Source organism: Schistocerca cancellata, chromosome 7 (genome assembly GCF_023864275.1).
Source record: "Schistocerca cancellata isolate TAMUIC-IGC-003103 chromosome 7, iqSchCanc2.1, whole genome shotgun sequence".
NCBI lineage: Eukaryota > Metazoa > Arthropoda > Insecta > Orthoptera > Acrididae > Schistocerca > Schistocerca cancellata.
The window spans coordinates 150426971-150443378 of record NC_064632.1 but is presented as its reverse complement, the minus strand read 5'-3'; the positions used below and the strand labels follow the sequence as shown (position 1 = coordinate 150443378).

Below are 16408 nucleotides of genomic sequence, written 5' to 3'. Positions count from 1 at the left end.
TGTCTGTTGCGTGTCATAGGCCGACAGGAGCATATATTAATGAGCAAAGTGATGACAGTTCGTTATTTTAACATGACTTAATCATTCATCATTGATGATAATTTTTATCTGTTGAGGAGGGCTGAGAATTTTGTCTAGCCACACATTGTGTAACTCCCTATATCACTTGATATAGAATTTATATACATCAGAAGATGCAACTTGAAAGCTGCGAAACCAGTGGTGTGAGCTTTAAACAACTTAAGTAAAAAAATAAGTCCGGTTGCAGCGGACTATTGGCATTTTCATTCAGTTTTACATTATAATAGTTTTAACACCTGTATTTAGGCATCTGTTGTACTATATGAATTGTCAGTCAGTAAAATTATCTGAATCTCCTTGCTATCTTTGGATATATGTGTGTGCTGTTTTCCGAAAGAGTGATGGTATGTCTCATTTCTCAAACGTTCTACACATAACTTGAATAATCATTTGATTGTCACTATTATAAATTGTTTAAGAAATTCCGTTGGAATTTCAACCATCGTTTCAGCCTTGTATGAAACCAAGCCTTCCATAGCTCTTTTAGATGCTTTACTCTGACACTGCATCCCATTGTGTAATAGGGATAGTGGCGTCTCGTTTTCTTCTTGTGTTTACTGGCGCCACTACATTTGCTAGCATTGTCTGTTCATGAGTGGCAGCAGCAGTGGTTATCAATATCTAGTACCGTGGTACTATCTTTGGAAAGGCGTCATGTGTTTTCCGGGTCAGAGTTTGTTGGAGAGTTCGGTTGGGACAGAGCAGCAGTGAGGTCTGGGAGCGCAAGGACATGCCAGGACCGCTGGCGGCACGCAGGCACTGCTGGATCGAGGGGCTATATTTACGAGGGCCACAATCTCGTTGTCCACCGGACCCACGACGTTTGAGTTGAGTGAACATTAACCCAGTGGTGAAACCTCCACTATTTTGAGATCACGCCGTTTCTTTATGTGTTGCTACTCGCAGGGTTGCTGAGATGAAAAGCAACGAGTGCATTGTTTGGAGTTGGAGAAATTAGTTACCCATCCTCCGCTTCTTACTATTAATCATGGAATTCCTTATGTTTATTGGTGAAGTTCAAACAGCGCTATTTTCCTGACTAGTGGCCGCTAATGCCCCAGTTACCTGCCCTGGAGGTTAGCGTTCTTTCGCGGCAGTGTACCTTTCCTCGCCTTGCCACTGCTGTCCGGTATGGCGTGTAGATGGACAACCTTCTTCATTGTGGTTCGCATATGGTGCTACTGTTGGACTGCTTTGGCCGTAGAGGTTCCTTCTGCTTCTGGATGTTCTAAACACTGGATTCTGCTTCTGGATGTTCTAAACACTGGATTCTGAAGACGCAGTGCTGTCTGCGGGTTCCGCCTTGCCTGGGTTATTCCATCATTGTGTTGATTACCAGACGTTAGGTAGATTTTGTAAGAATGTTGGTATATGTTTAAACTATCACTAATTTGAGTTGCCATTCGGTCAAGTGAATACAACTCTTGGCTGCCTGTCTCATCAGTTGCGAAGTTGAGCGACTTCCCCAGGCCGATCCTTGAGCACTTTCTGAGGCCCACTTCTTTTTTGGTTTGATCAGATTGTAATGATTGCTTTTTTTAATATTTTAATTTTGAGTTATTACTATTGAGGCTTCCAGCCGACATTTAATTTGAATTTCTGGTCAATAAGGCCTTCAGCCGTGAATGCAATTTGTATTAAGAATTTTTTTATGTTCAAAATGTTCAGATGTGTGTGAAATCTTATGGGACTTAGCTGCTAAGGTCATCAGTCCCTAGGCTTACACTACTCAACCTAAATTATCCTAAGGACAAATACACACACACACACACACCCATGCCCGAGGGAGGACTCGAAACTCCGCCGGGACCAGCTGCACAGTCCATGTCTGCAGCGCCTCAGACCGCTCGGCTAATCCCGCGCGGCCTATTTTTTAAATTAGATATTGTCTTTTAATAGTAAAATTTTGATGATTGTTTTTTCTTTAAAATTTTTTTAGTATCTCTTCGGAAAGTTTTACTATTTTTAAGAATTTTCTATCCAGGCCTTCAGCCATCGTTTTTGACTTATTACTATTTGGGTCTTCAGCCATCAAATAATTTGAATTTTTGGTCAATAAGGCCTTCAGCCGCGAGTGTAGCTTGCTTAATAATTTTTTTGTTATAAATTGTGTCTTATTAGTCAAATCTGATAATTAATCTTATTGTCAACCTCAATTGCAATTGGTTCCCAATAAAGTGCATGTGATCTAATAAAAAAATCTGAGCAAACAAGGGTAACTGAGTAAGGTCCTGTCCACACCGAATCTTGTTCTCCCTAGCTACCATGTTTCATTGCTATTTTTCTGTCTGTTCCTGGACGTTTGTCTCTCTTCGCTCATCTGAAGTATTTGTTCCATTACCCAAGTTTCCTTTGCAATGATCTTCCTAATACAAATTTTTGTCTCTCCGCATATGTGATTGCTCTTTATAAAGACATCCATTAGTGGTTCAAATGGCTCTGAGCACTATGGGACTCAACATCTTAGGTCATAAGTCCCCTAGAACTTAGAACTACTTAAACCTAACTAACCTAAGGACACCACACACATCCATGCCCGAGGCAGGATTCGAACCTGGGACCGCAGCAGTCATCCATTAGTCTTGAATTGAGCTGCATACTGTGGTATTTATCATCGGAGTATCTACAGCCTTATCCAACTACACTGTCCAGTCACATAAATCGTGAAAACAATCTGTTGCAATGCGAACTGCTTCGAGGCATGCAGGAAGAGTCAGCGAAGGATGAGGAGCCATGCCGACTCTCGTGCCATAACCAGCTGCACTACATTTCTCGGTTGTGGATCCTTGGCGTGAAATGTCTGATCTAGATGGTCCAACAGGTTCTTGGTTGGTTTTCAATTCACAGACTTTGGCAGTGAGGGATGTAGTGTAAACTCATTCTGATGAGCTTCGAACCACGAACGAATACTGATAGCTGTTTGACACGTTGCATTCTCCTGCTGTTAGATACCTACATGCCAGGGAAAGCATACTGCATGTAGGGGTGCACATGGTCGTCGAGAACAGATGCGTACTTACATTGATCCCAGTGGCCACAATGACGATATCACCCAGGGAATGCCACGAAAACATTCCCCAGGCCATAACGCTCACTCATCCGGCCTCAACACTTCTGACGATTGGTGCAAGGTGTTTGCTTTCAGACGTTTAACTCCGTACATGCTAACGGCCATCTGTCTGATGGAACATAAAACGCGACTCAACTGAAAATGCCACCTATCACCTCTCAGTGGACGTCCAATTGAAGTACTGGCGTGCAGATCCAGGCTTAGTCGCGGATGAACCGCAATCAGCATGGGTGCATTAAGCAAGTACCTGCTGCAGAGGCCCAAACGCATCCAAGTTCGCTAAAACGTCCTTGAAGAGCCGCTGTTAGTAGCCTTTAGGTTCTTCTGGGTGGTCTGTTGCTCAGCAATTGCACTATTCGCCCGTACTCATTCCCGCAGCCCTCGTTCAACCCTGTCATCTATCGCCTGTGATGCACCACAGTTGCCTCTGCACTAGTTTTGGATGACGCCATTTTGGGCTGCACGGAGTACCTTAACCACGACATCATGCGATCAGTTTACAAACTTAGCTGTTTCGTAAATGCTTCTATCCTTGGTCCGAAAGCCAATGGTCGTGACGTTTTGGAAGTCATAATTCGCTCTGTTTCCGCATTACGACAACGACTATACTGTTTTTTGCGACTCCCAGAACCGCATTATATTCCCTCCACCGCTAGTGCTGTCACTTGCTGTCTGTGAGTGGTTATTCCTCCACGTTGACGTCGAATATAGGGGGGTGGTCGTATTACTCTGAGTGGACCGTGTACATTTTCTCGTCTTGTGGTGTTTGAACAATGTAGATTTTGTTACTAACTGAAATTTATTGAAGAACTCAGTAATGTTGTGACTGACAATTCAGAATTTTTCAAAAACACAACTTTTATTGATGCAAGTTCACAAGATAGATCACTGAACAACAAATGAAGGTTAACAATGACGATGCCAATAAAAGTCTCCTAATTGAGGCAAACAAAAGTTCTCTTCTAATTTTCAGCAAAGGTTCATGGTAACACACACACATACACACACACACACACACACACACACACACACACTCTAGTAAGAGTCCAATTCAGAGAAGAAGACGTAATCTTCAACGGTCAAAGTACACGAGGTCGTCATCTGGAGTTAACTGAACTTTGGGGCTGGTTCTAGCCCCTAAATAGCTGTGTCCAGCCACTTCAGGTTTTGGCGTAGTGATACTTTCTGCAGGCTGTGGATCGAGCTCCACCTTCAGGAAGTAGTGCTCGGAATGTCTGTTTCCATTATCTTGTCTGTAAATAGCCGGTGTCTACCTTGGCGCTCTTGGTACGCCTTGGACATAGACAACCTCGTCCTCTGTGGTGTAATATGGGTTGCCAGCCCTCAGTGGCTACCTTGGCTCCTGCATAACAAGTTAGTCTCAGTACGACTACCAACCCCATATTCACCTGTAACTCTATATTCTGTTCCATTATTGTCATGTTCCCATCCCTCATCATTATTAGATAATCATATCCCTTTATATTACTTATCCGCTGAATTTATATTTCCTCTTTCGCTTCATCTTCAGCTTGCTACATCAGCATGTATACCTTAACTACTGTTGTTGGCGTTCGCTGGCTGTCGATTTCGATGAGAACAGCCCTATTACTGTTAATGTTGACGCTGATTTCAAATTCATAGCGAAACCCTCTCTAGTTTACCATTTTTCATTCACCATAAAATTTTATGTACATATCTTCACCCCAGTGGCCCCCCTTATACACCTACATTGACCCTTGCATTCCAGTTATTCTATTTTCTGATGCTGTTCGCATTACACTATGTTCGTTCACCAGAAATTCTTATCATCTGTACTTCAGTGGCCCCTTATATACCTATATCGACCCTGGAATTCCTTTTGTCAGATTTTGTAACTTCCTAGCCACTTTCTTTTGCAAAGGGAGAAAATATCAAGACACTTTTCAGTTACTAGCCGCAAGTCCTGCTGATACACATTTGGCAATTATAATACAGTGGTTTCCATTGCTTTCTGCGTCCTCGTGGCGTTCATCAGTGCCGCTTCTTCTTACTTCTAATAGCAGGTTCACACCATACAGTCAAGAATGTCACGTTAATCTCTGTCGGCTCCTCCACCCTCTTTGGCAATGCCACTGGCAGGACACGGATGATTACTTGTAATCTTCACCTGACATTGCTGTTGAATTTTATCGAAAACGTAAATAGTGATTGCGTTGAATCCCATGACCCACAACGTTTCGACCATCAGCAGGGATGCTGTCACTAGACTACAGGTTCAGAAGTAAAAATACAAATTCAGATGTACGATTGTTGAATTTTCTGAAAATGGAAGACTTTTAACATCTGATGTAATTTATGTATTAGGAAGTCCTTCTGAAAATATTTTTCACGTGTATAGTTTCTTGTGGAAGAGCAACGTGGTAGATAAACGGTACAGATAAAAAGAAAATTGAGGCTTTCGAAGTGTGGTACTAGAGAAGAATGCTGTAGATTAAGTGAGAAGAAGAAGCTAAGTCGAATCAGGGAGAAAGGAAGTGAGTGGCACGGCTTGACTGAAAGGAGTCGTCAAGGAATCGTTAAGTTGGAAGGAAGTAATAGAGGGCAAAAATTGTAGAGGGACACCAAAGAATGGTTACAGTGAGCAAGTGTAATGAATGTGGTTCCAACAGGCATCAGTAGAAGATGCTTGCGCAGGATGGACTAGCATGTTGAGGTGCCTCAAGCCAAACTTCGAACTGAAGGTCACAACAACAGATCAGCGACACACTCCGTCAAAAGTGGCACAGATGCTAATCTCTGGCTTTGACTGCTGATTACCTCCTGCCATCAGTGCCAAGTCTGCTCTCTGACATGTACTACCTCCTCTGTTACACTAACAAATATCTATTGCCTTTAGGTGGTTCTGAGTGGCTTAATCCGAATTTTTTTCTTTTGCTTACTGGCTGTTGTTGATATTTATTAATGCTGAATCGCGTTGAACTGAGAACTGTAAGGCCCAATAGTTGTGAGTGGTGAGGTGATTGCCTTTCAAGAAGGAGTGGAACTTTAATATAATGCAGAAATATAATTCTTCTTCGTGCTTTCATAAAAAAATTACGTAATACTGTGACACTCAGACCGTAACTGTGGGTACCTATTTCGAGAACACTCAACATTATGCTAAACTCTGTTCTGAGAAACAAAGAAATCAAATGAATACATTTTATTCGGTAAAGTAAATGAATTCTTGGGTCAACTTTCTGTGATTCTAGAATATATTCTGAAGCATTAATACAACTTTAAAAAAAATATTTTTATTAGTTCTCTGAACCACGAAACAGTTTACTCATGCATCCACATACTTATAAACGAAGAAAAAGAAACTTGTAATACAAACATTTCAAAAGAAAAGTTGAAATGAATATTTTAGGAGAAACAAGCATTTAGTTTAAGTGTTCAGCAGTTGATGCACTGTAGATCTGGGAACATTCAGACATCGGTGCTGAGAATGTTGGACCTGGAATCTTATGGTTAGGCTCAAATCTTTGATATTCTGTTCTACATTTTCATTCAGCAGTTTCATAAATCTCACAGACAGATACAAAATTTCAGTTCCGATAGATAAAATAAAACAAATCACGCGATGAATGAAAACTTAGCAACAAATAGCTGAAGACAATAAAAGCCTGTAAAAAGTGGGAGAGGCTGTAATGTCTATCCATCTTGTCGAAGAACACTTTAGATCGTAAAAAACTGAGACCCCTTTTTCTTAGACAGTTTGAGATAGGCGTTCCGAGTAAAAATATTTCTAATACTTGAGTCAAAAGCATGCTGTCTCTCATACTACCCGCTGTAGACCGAAGCAAGCTTTCGCCAGCTTCCACCCATTCCCGACTCTTGTACTGTGGGAAAACGGAAGATGTTGGGATGGTGTGTAGTAGACGTCATGCAGTGCTTCACTGGTGTAGAGCTCCTGTGGCACAGTGCATCTCACACAGTGATCTGGCCTCATTGCGCCCTTAATGTTTGTTGTTTCGCTTGTCACCCTGAACAACAAGTTTTCAGTTCTTTTATGATGCTACTTCCGATTCTTGTCCATCAACTACAATGTCGACTTGTCTGTTATTGACTGATTATGGGACAATGATGGAAATGTTCACTATACAGATTACTATGTCTTTGTGGAGAAGCAGCTTGTTACTGTAACGTAGAGTACAATTGTTGACGTAATATATTGTTTCAGATGTTAGTTTGAACCGCCGATGGGTATGACGAAGAAGGATAATAAATGTATTGCGATCCAGCCAAATGACATATGTCAGGACAAAAATGTACTTTCAGTATGTAACGGACATATTACCTTGCAACAAGCATTATTTTGTCCTGAAGATAACTAATTTACTTTACTTATTCGTGTGATCAAAGATCTCTCTGTATACATATATACATGTGCAGAGATACAGGAGGGGACAGAGCACAATTACATATGAGTTTTGTATATATATATATAATTTTGTGTGCGTGTGCGTGTGTGTGTGTGTGTGTGTGTGTGTGTGTGTGTGCGTGTGTGTGTGTGTCTGAGAGAGAAAAATGGTGTGCATCATGTTGCAGTAGGAACTTTACACAGCTACAAGGACCATTTTTTTCAACCCCCGATGTCGCGAAATTAAAAAAAAAAAAAAAAAAAGGATGGTGCAAATGGCTCTGAGCACTATGGGACTTAACATCTGAAGTCATCAGTCCCCTAGACTTAGAACTACTGAAGCCTAACTAACCTAAGGACATCACACACATATCCAGCCCGAGGCTGGATTCGAATCTGCGACCGTAGCGGTCGCGCGGTTCCAGACGTGAAATTAAAACCATGTTGAAAATCTAATGAAGCTTTGCGTTGATGCGTCTCCCGCATGACCGACGATTGTGTCATGGCACTCCTTTCAGTTCTGGGTGCGCACTGAGCAAATAAAGATTCCTAGAACAACAGAGTTCCTCGCCAAGTGTGAAGTGCATTTTGCCATCCATTAAGCGTTTCCGCCTGATTACACGCAGCACACATAACGTAACTCCCACGCACGACAGCAAAGTGGGCCAGTGTTAAAAGAACTCACTGCAGCTGCCAGAAATACACTCCTGCAGCGTTTTCAATGGGAAGTGTGGTCACACGCTATTCGTACTCGACGTTGATTCCTCGATTTTCATCTCTTTGCTCACACGAGCCGCTGCCTATGAGGACAGAATTGTGGCACAGACAACAAGGTGCAGACCAGCGTAGGTAATGGGCGGAAAGTACAGGTGTCTGCTTCCTACAACAAGGGTTTGTAAAGTTGGTAAAACGCTACAAAAATATCTAACTCGGAGCGGAGACCTTGTAGAGAAGTTTCAGGAAGGTGTGTAGCTACATGTTATAAATATTTTTTTTATTTTCACTGTGGTTTCCATCTCGCAACAGATTAGAATTTGAACAAAATAGCACTTGTTTGTTGTATTGTTAAGAATGTATGTGTAATGTGCGTTTATGTTGGTTGGTAGTGTTGTGCAATTATTACTGCACATAATGGTGTGACACTCTTAGACTTTTGTGGTTGTTACTGGAGTGTTTATGGGGTGTAAGCGCAGAAAAAGTTTGTTGGTGACTTGAGAACAGTGTATTCAGCAACATTACATCAGTTTTTTCTTCATTTCAAAAAGAGCAGCTATAACTATTAGGAGTAGTATATTTTTAGGTTGGTTAGCACTTTGACGTACATGTGGCACGAACAATCCATTAATCCTTATTTTCCCCTGGGCAGCAAGTCAGGTATTGAAATGTGGATGCATGCACAAAAATGGTTTCTTGCAGACTAAGTGTTGCAGTTATGACTGTGCAGAAAACCTCAGGTACCGTACGCAGTATATATATTGGAAGCCGTGGTTACTTTCACCACTCGTACACTCATAGATCAGAAGTTTTACAGCTCTTTGCTGGCTCTGACTTGGGTGTTTAGTGAAAACTGCTTGGTGATAAAGTTCCGTCGGAATAAGCTAGATGTTGCGCCAATTTACTCGTGAAACAGTTAGCGAACCTGTCGTGAACTGAATACAAAAGAATGTTAAAATCTGGTTGTGCTAATCCATCATTATCATTTGGCCGCAGAGCCGTCGGTTTTTTAAAATACATCATGTATGTTCCTCGATTAATCCTCAAAATAGATCAGTGATTAGCTTTTTTATTTATGTATGAAGATGGTATCTGTTCTTTCGGACATGTCCATGCAGCTCGTTAGAATAAAATTACAATGAAATGAATACCCCTAGCTGCATACAGGCGTTAATATAAGTCAACGAGGTCAGTTGAAAATTTGTGTCCTGACTGGGACTCGAACCCAGGATCTCCTGCTTAAATGGAAGACGCTCTATCTATCTGAGCCACCAAGGACCCAGAGGATAGTGCGACTGCAAGGAGCTACCTCTGGCACGTCTCCCGTGAGACCCACATGCGCAACTTATTGTCCTGCACTATATTCATATTGCCCCTGTCCATCATACTCATTACTGCCGACTTTACTGGCGATTCCCGCAACGGGTGTCATGGGCCGTCCGCCCCGAACGCAACGAACAAAACTGACGAAATGAGATTAACCAAAAGAAGAAGGATAGAGCGTCTGCCATGTAAGCAAAAGATCCCGGGTTCAAGTCCTGGTCGGGGCATATTTTCAACTGTCCCTGTTGACTTATATCAACTCCTGTATGCAGCTAGGGGTATTAATTTCATTGTCGCTTTTTTATTCACATGTATATGTCTGCCAGTATATTACGATTTCTGAGGTCGTGTGCACGATTTCTCTGTTTTCGTGTTACTATAACCACTGCTCATTGTTGCCTCAGAATTACAAATACACAGTTTGTTGAACAGTGTTGATGCCAATGAGAGTGTGGAACTAATGAATACAAACATTAACAAGCGGTATATAGATGAAGGCTCATTGGTAATTATAGATGTGGCTATAAGTAAGATAAACAAATGTCAGTCAAATATTGCTAAAATTGGAAGCTGTTGAAGTCCACGCATTGATCCGGGTATAACACACGAGTATAATGTCAAATATCTCCAGAAACAAGGAATGAAGTTTGGACACAAGTGCCAGATATTGGATCAACATATGAAGAACAGATAAACTTAGTTCTAACTGCACTGGGTGTTTTGAAACGAGTATTTACGAGGGCAAGTCAAAAATTATCTACAGTTTCCATTCTACCGTTTATTAACATGAAGCTAAGGTATACAATGCACATAATTTTTCTACGTAATCTCCCTCCTTCTCAATGCACTTGGCCCAACGATCAACGAGCTTACGTTTTCCTTTCAAATAATAGGTTTTCGATTGGTCGTGAAGCCACTTTTGTACCGCATTTCGTACGTCTACATCTGAAGCAAATCGGCGACTATGAAAAGCATCCTTGAGTGGCCCAAACAAGTGAAAGTCACTTAGAACAAGGTCTGGGCTATAGGGAGGGTGTTCCAATACCCCAAATTTCATCTTTTTGATGGTTTTAATAGTGTGACTGTGAAACGTCCCCTTTGAACAATTTATACAAGACTGTGCTTAACCTGACACACAATAATTTTAGCGCAACGCAATCTGACTATCAAAAATCCCTGCAAAAGAATGGCCCTGAGTAACATTAAACTATACCTTTCAGAAATCATTTACCTCACAAAAATCTTCGTTACTCGAACTACTGCAATACAGCGACGCCACTACTGCCAGCTAAATAAAAGATTCACACTACTGAAGGCACTAACTACTGATAGGGATAGTTAGCAAATGAAAGATATTAATAGAGAACAAACAATGTATTTACCTTAATATTCATAATTGACATCCAGTATTACAAATTATCAAAACTCCGCCATCTTTCTCCCCACATCCACCACTGCTGGCGGCTCACCTCCAACTGCGCAACGCTACGCGCTGTTCACATCCAGCTATAGCAGTTCATAACAACAATGGCAGACAACAATGCAAACTAGCCACAGGCTGCACACAGCACAGCCAGTGATTTTCATACAGAGCGCTACGTGGCATTACCAATATAAAAATCTAAACAGCCTACTTACATAAAGAAAACATAAACAGCCTACTTACAACTGGCCGTGTGTGGTCGTGCATTGTCGAGCAACAACAACACCTTTTTCGACAACAAACCTCGACGTTTGGTGCGAATTGCTGGCTTCAGCTTCTTTACCAACAATTCACTATACCCCGCGGTGTTGATAGTCGTTCCCGTTTCCATGAACTCTGCCAGTATGGGCCCCTGCGAGTCCCAAAACACAGTTAAGACAACCTTCCCGGCCGATGGCCCTATCTTGAATTTTTTCCTCGTCGGCGATCCAGGACGTTTCCACTGTACACTCTGGAACTTTGACTCAGGTTAGTAGTGATGCACCCTTGTTTCATCTCCGGTGACAATTCTGCTCAAATGTTGGAGCTTCGTTGTTGAAGCGAGTGAGTAATTGTTGACATTCACGTTGACGGGTGAGGTTAAGGTCGTCGGTAAGCTTTCTTGGTAACCGCCGTGCACAGACCTTGTGTACACCGAGCTCGTCGTGGGTGATGTGATGGGCGGAGCCATGGCTGATGTTAAAGGCGGATGCTACCTCATCCACAGTGATTCGCCTATTCGTCAGAACCATCTCACGAGCTTTCTCAATGTTGTCATCCGTAGTGGAGGTTGATGGTCGTCCCGCACCCTCTTCATGCTTTACACTTGTTCGACAACTTTTAAACTTCTCGATCCACAAAAACACTGTGCACTTCTCCCACATTGTAATGATACTCTGCGATGAATGTCTGACCCTTTGACACCCTCCGACCAGAGGAATCGGATCACCGCCCGTTGTTGCTCTTTGGTGCACAATTCTAATGGAGCGGCCGTGGTATATCTGCAACAGAAGGAAGAACAATGGCGGAAACACGATGAAACTGTCACGGCATTACCATAACAGCATAAGAATCACATGTGCGAGGACAGAAGACGACGTGCGCAATGTAACAAACGTTACGGCAAAATTGTAGGTAATTTTTGAGTTTCCCACGTACGTTAAAGATGGATGAAATTGAAGGTATTCTTCTCAAGTAAATTTCAGACTGTATGTGTGGTACTTCATCCTAGTAACTTTCATCAGATTTATAATTTTGGTTATGGATCACACTATTTGATTTAGGTACCATTTAGGTTTCTTATCTTTTATGAGACTTAATAAAGCACATAAGAAAGCCTTAGATCGATGTGTTTATTTCGGGGTGGTCAAAGTTTCATTGCGTTTTCGAAATACTGACCACAAATTGAATGATAGTTGACAGTTATGCTGGACGTATTGGCCGGTCAGTATATCCCATAAGCTATGCCATCACTCACCAATTTCCTTTTTGCATTTTTTCCTGTGAATTTTAGAAACCGTCTTGTACGAAATAATATGTAATCCTTTCATACAAGTTCCTATGTTAATTAACATAAATATCACAGACGTTAAAAAAGCACTCATGATAAACACATCTGAATACGAAAAATCGGTCAAAGTGTACCTGGTTCATGATAGTAAATTATGTGACGTGTTTGTTAGGAGACTGATCGACACAGAGAAAAAAACACGGATGAGTATACGTAGACCCTATTACTGCACCGCCGGCCGCGGTGGCTGAGCTGTTCTAGCCGCTTCAGTCCGGAACCGCGCTGCTGCTAGGTTCGAATCCTGCCTCGGACGTGGGTGTGTGTGACGTACTTAGGTTAGTTAGTTTTAAGTAGTTCTAAGTCTAGGGGGCTGATGACACTAGATGTTAAGCCCCATAGTGCTTATAGCCATTTGAACCATTTTTTTATTACTGCACCACACACAAAAATATCTGCCCCGTTATACCCTCTGGACGAAGTTATAGATCATACAGAATAACATACGTCTGTCACTAACATAGATTTCGCACTTTTATAGCTCTCTGTCCCTTCATTTAAAATTTTCATGCAGGACATTGAATTTAAGCTAGACACTCCCAGTTGTAAAATTATCTACGAGGTGCATTCAAGTTCTAAGGCCTCCGATTTTGTTTCTCCGGACTGGCAAGAGAGAGAAACATGCGCATTGTTTTAAAATGAGGCCGCGTTCATTGTCAATACGTCCCAGAGATGGCAGCACCGTACGGCAGATGGACTTTTACCACTAGCTGCGAGAATGAGAACTGTTTTAAATACTTAAAATGGCGACGTTTTCCTTACTTGAACAGCGTGCAATCATTCGTTTTCTGAATTTGCGTGGTGTGAAACCAATTGAAATTCATCGACATTTGAAGGAGACATGTGGTGATGGAGTTATGGATGTGTCGAAAGTGCATTCGTGGGTGCGACAGTTTAATGAAGGCAGAACATCGTGTGACAACAAACCGAAACAACCTCGGGCTCACACAAGCTGGTCTGACGACATGATCGAGAAAGTGGAGAGAATTGTTTTGGGGGATCGCCGAATGACTGTTGAACAGATCGCCTCCAGAGTTGGCATTTCTGTGGGTTCTGTGCACACAATCCTGCATGACGACCTGAAAATGCGAAAAGTGTCATCCAGGTGGGTGCCACGAATGCTGACGGACGACCACATGGCTGCCCGTGTGGCATGTTGCCAAGCAATGTTGACGCGCAACGACAGCATGAATGGGACTTTATTTTCGTCGGTTGTGGCAATGGATGAGACGTGGATGCCATTTTTCAATCCAGAAACAAAGCGCCAGTCAGCTCAATGGAAGCACACAGATTCACCGCCACCAAAAAAATTTCAGGTAACCGCCAGTGCTGAAAAAATGATGGTGTCCATGTTCTGGGACAGCGAGGGCGTAATCCTTGCCCATTGCGTTCCAAAGGGCACTACGGTAACAGGTGCATCCTACGAAAATGTTTTGAAGAACAAATTCCTTCCTGCACTGCAACAAAAATGTCTGGGAAGGGCTGCGCGTGTGCTGTTTCACCAAGACAACGCACCCGCACATCGAGCTAACGTTACGCAACAGTTTCTTCGTGATAACAACTTTGGAGTGATTCCTCATGCTCCCTGCTCACCTCACCTGGCTCCTAGTGACTTTTGGCTTTTTCCAACAATGAAAGACACTCTCCGTGGCCGCACATTCACCAGCCATGCTGCTATTGCCTCAGCGATTTTCCAGTGGTCAAAACAGACTCCTAAAGAAGCCTTCGCCGCTGCCATGGAATCATGGCGTCAGCGTTGTGAAAAATATGTACGTCTGCAGGGCGATTACGCCGAGAAGTAACGCCAGTTTCATCGATTTCGGGTGAGTAGTTAATTAGAAAAAAAATCGGAGGCCTTAGAACTTGAATGCACCTCGGAAATGAGCTGTCCAACTGCTTTTATTATGTTCTTTCCAGACAAGCCAACTACCCAAAAGAAAATTTCCATAATGCTCGTGCTTCTGCACTCAACGTAGCGGCGAATAGCGAAGGGTAGAACGTTTGCTTCTGCTTCGTATTCTGTTATCTGCAAGGAGGTGGGAAGGTCCAGCGGTCGCCGCCTTGGCACGCGCGCTCCTTTTTAGTGACCGTACTTGTGAGGAGCGGCGGGCCGTCGGGACGGCGGTATGCGGCGCACGACAGCACGGCGCCAATCTCGGCGCCGGAGCGCGAGCTATTTCTTCAGGGCTGCGGCTGGGTTGGGACCACTGGCGCAGAAGAACCCGCCGCGCCGCGCCGCGCCGCGAGGCGAAGCGCCGCCAACCTCGCGGCAAGAACTGCGCACCGATCGCCGGGGCCGTACGTGACATTTCACGTCCCCTGCCGCCGCCGTCTACGTTTTTATCTTGCCGCCGCGTCTGCACAGATCCGGGAAGAGGAGCAGCAAGGCCACGAGGGAATATAAAACACGAAAAACTATATAGGTTTGAGGCGGTTTGCTGCCAAATGATTCCACTTGTCTTCGATGGAGCGTACACAGCGCTCAGATTCAGTGACACGAATTCTTGCCTGGGGGTGATATCCAGCGCCGGTGGACAAGTGGAAGACATTCTCCCAGGAAAATGTGAGCGCTCGGAAAATATTTCATTTAGTCGCACTGAGAAGGAGTAAGGCAATTATATATACTGTTTCCTCTTGTTCAAAATGTTCAGATGTGTGTGCATTTCTAACGGACCAACCTGATGAAATCAGCGGTCCTTAGACTTCCACACTACTTTAACTTACGCTAAGAACGCGACACACACCTCGGTGCCCGGTGAAGGACTCGAAACCCCGGCGGGAGGGGCCGCGTAATTACTAACATGCCACCTCTAACCGCACGACCACTCTGTGCGGCTTTCGCTCTTGTTCCAAGTAGGGGCATAAAACGGTAATAACTTTCGAAATAATTCGTTCCCGATTTTACGAATAACTAGCAGCGAAATCCGGCATTGCCCGGGTATTTATTTACAGCTATGTGAGGTATAATTTGGTTGGTACATTGAGCGGCATGTGTGAATACTGCCTGTACAATTTGTTGCGAATGGACATAATAGCAACGAAGTAATAAATTTAAACGTCATGCATGATCCAGCAGTTTTTCCACACATCTCATTGTTTATGACGTCATATATTCCGAACTATATGCGGTACAATAATATACAGGGTGGTCCATTGATAGAGACCGGGCCGAATATCTCACGAAATAAACATCAAACGAAAAAACTACAAAGCACGAAACTTCTCTAGCTTGAAGGGGGAAACCAGATAGCGCTATGGTTGGCCCGCTAAATGGCGCTGCCATAGGTCAAACGCATATGAAGTACGTTTTTTTAAATAGGAACCCCCATTTTTATTACACATTCGTATAGTACGTAAAGAAACATGAATGTTTTAGTTGGACCACTTTTTTCGCTTTCTGACAGATGGTGCTGTAATACTCACAAACGTATAAGTACATGGTATCACGTAACATTCCGCCAGTGCGGGCGGTATTTGCTTCGTAATACATTATCCGTGTTAAAATGGACCGTTTACCAATTGCGGAAAAGGTCGATATCGTGTTGATGTACGGCTATTGCGATCAAAATGCCCAACGGGCGTGTGCTGTATATGCTCCTCGTTATCCTGGACTACCGCGGATAATCCGCACATCAGTAGCAGACAAATTGCGCGAGAATCGGGAATCTCGAAAACGTCAGAGAATTCTACATCAACATCGACTGCGACTGTACCATATTTATATGCACCAGGAATTGCATGGTGACGACTTTGAACGTCGTGTACAGTTCTGCCACTGGGCACAAGACGATGTGGCCGAGCGGTTCT

General features: G+C 43.1%; 1 protein-coding gene across 1 annotated transcript in view; it reads left to right on the top strand.

Annotated features, from left to right (window-relative positions):
• LOC126092672 (uncharacterized) overlaps positions 1-15005 on the top strand; it is a 581966-nt gene extending 566961 nt beyond the window's left edge. The window contains exon 3 of the mRNA XM_049908394.1: positions 14652-15005. Within this exon, the coding sequence (XP_049764351.1) occupies positions 14652-15005 (354 nt within the window). The remainder of the gene's footprint in view (positions 1-14651) is intronic.
• The last annotated feature ends 1403 nt before the right edge of the window (positions 15006-16408 follow it).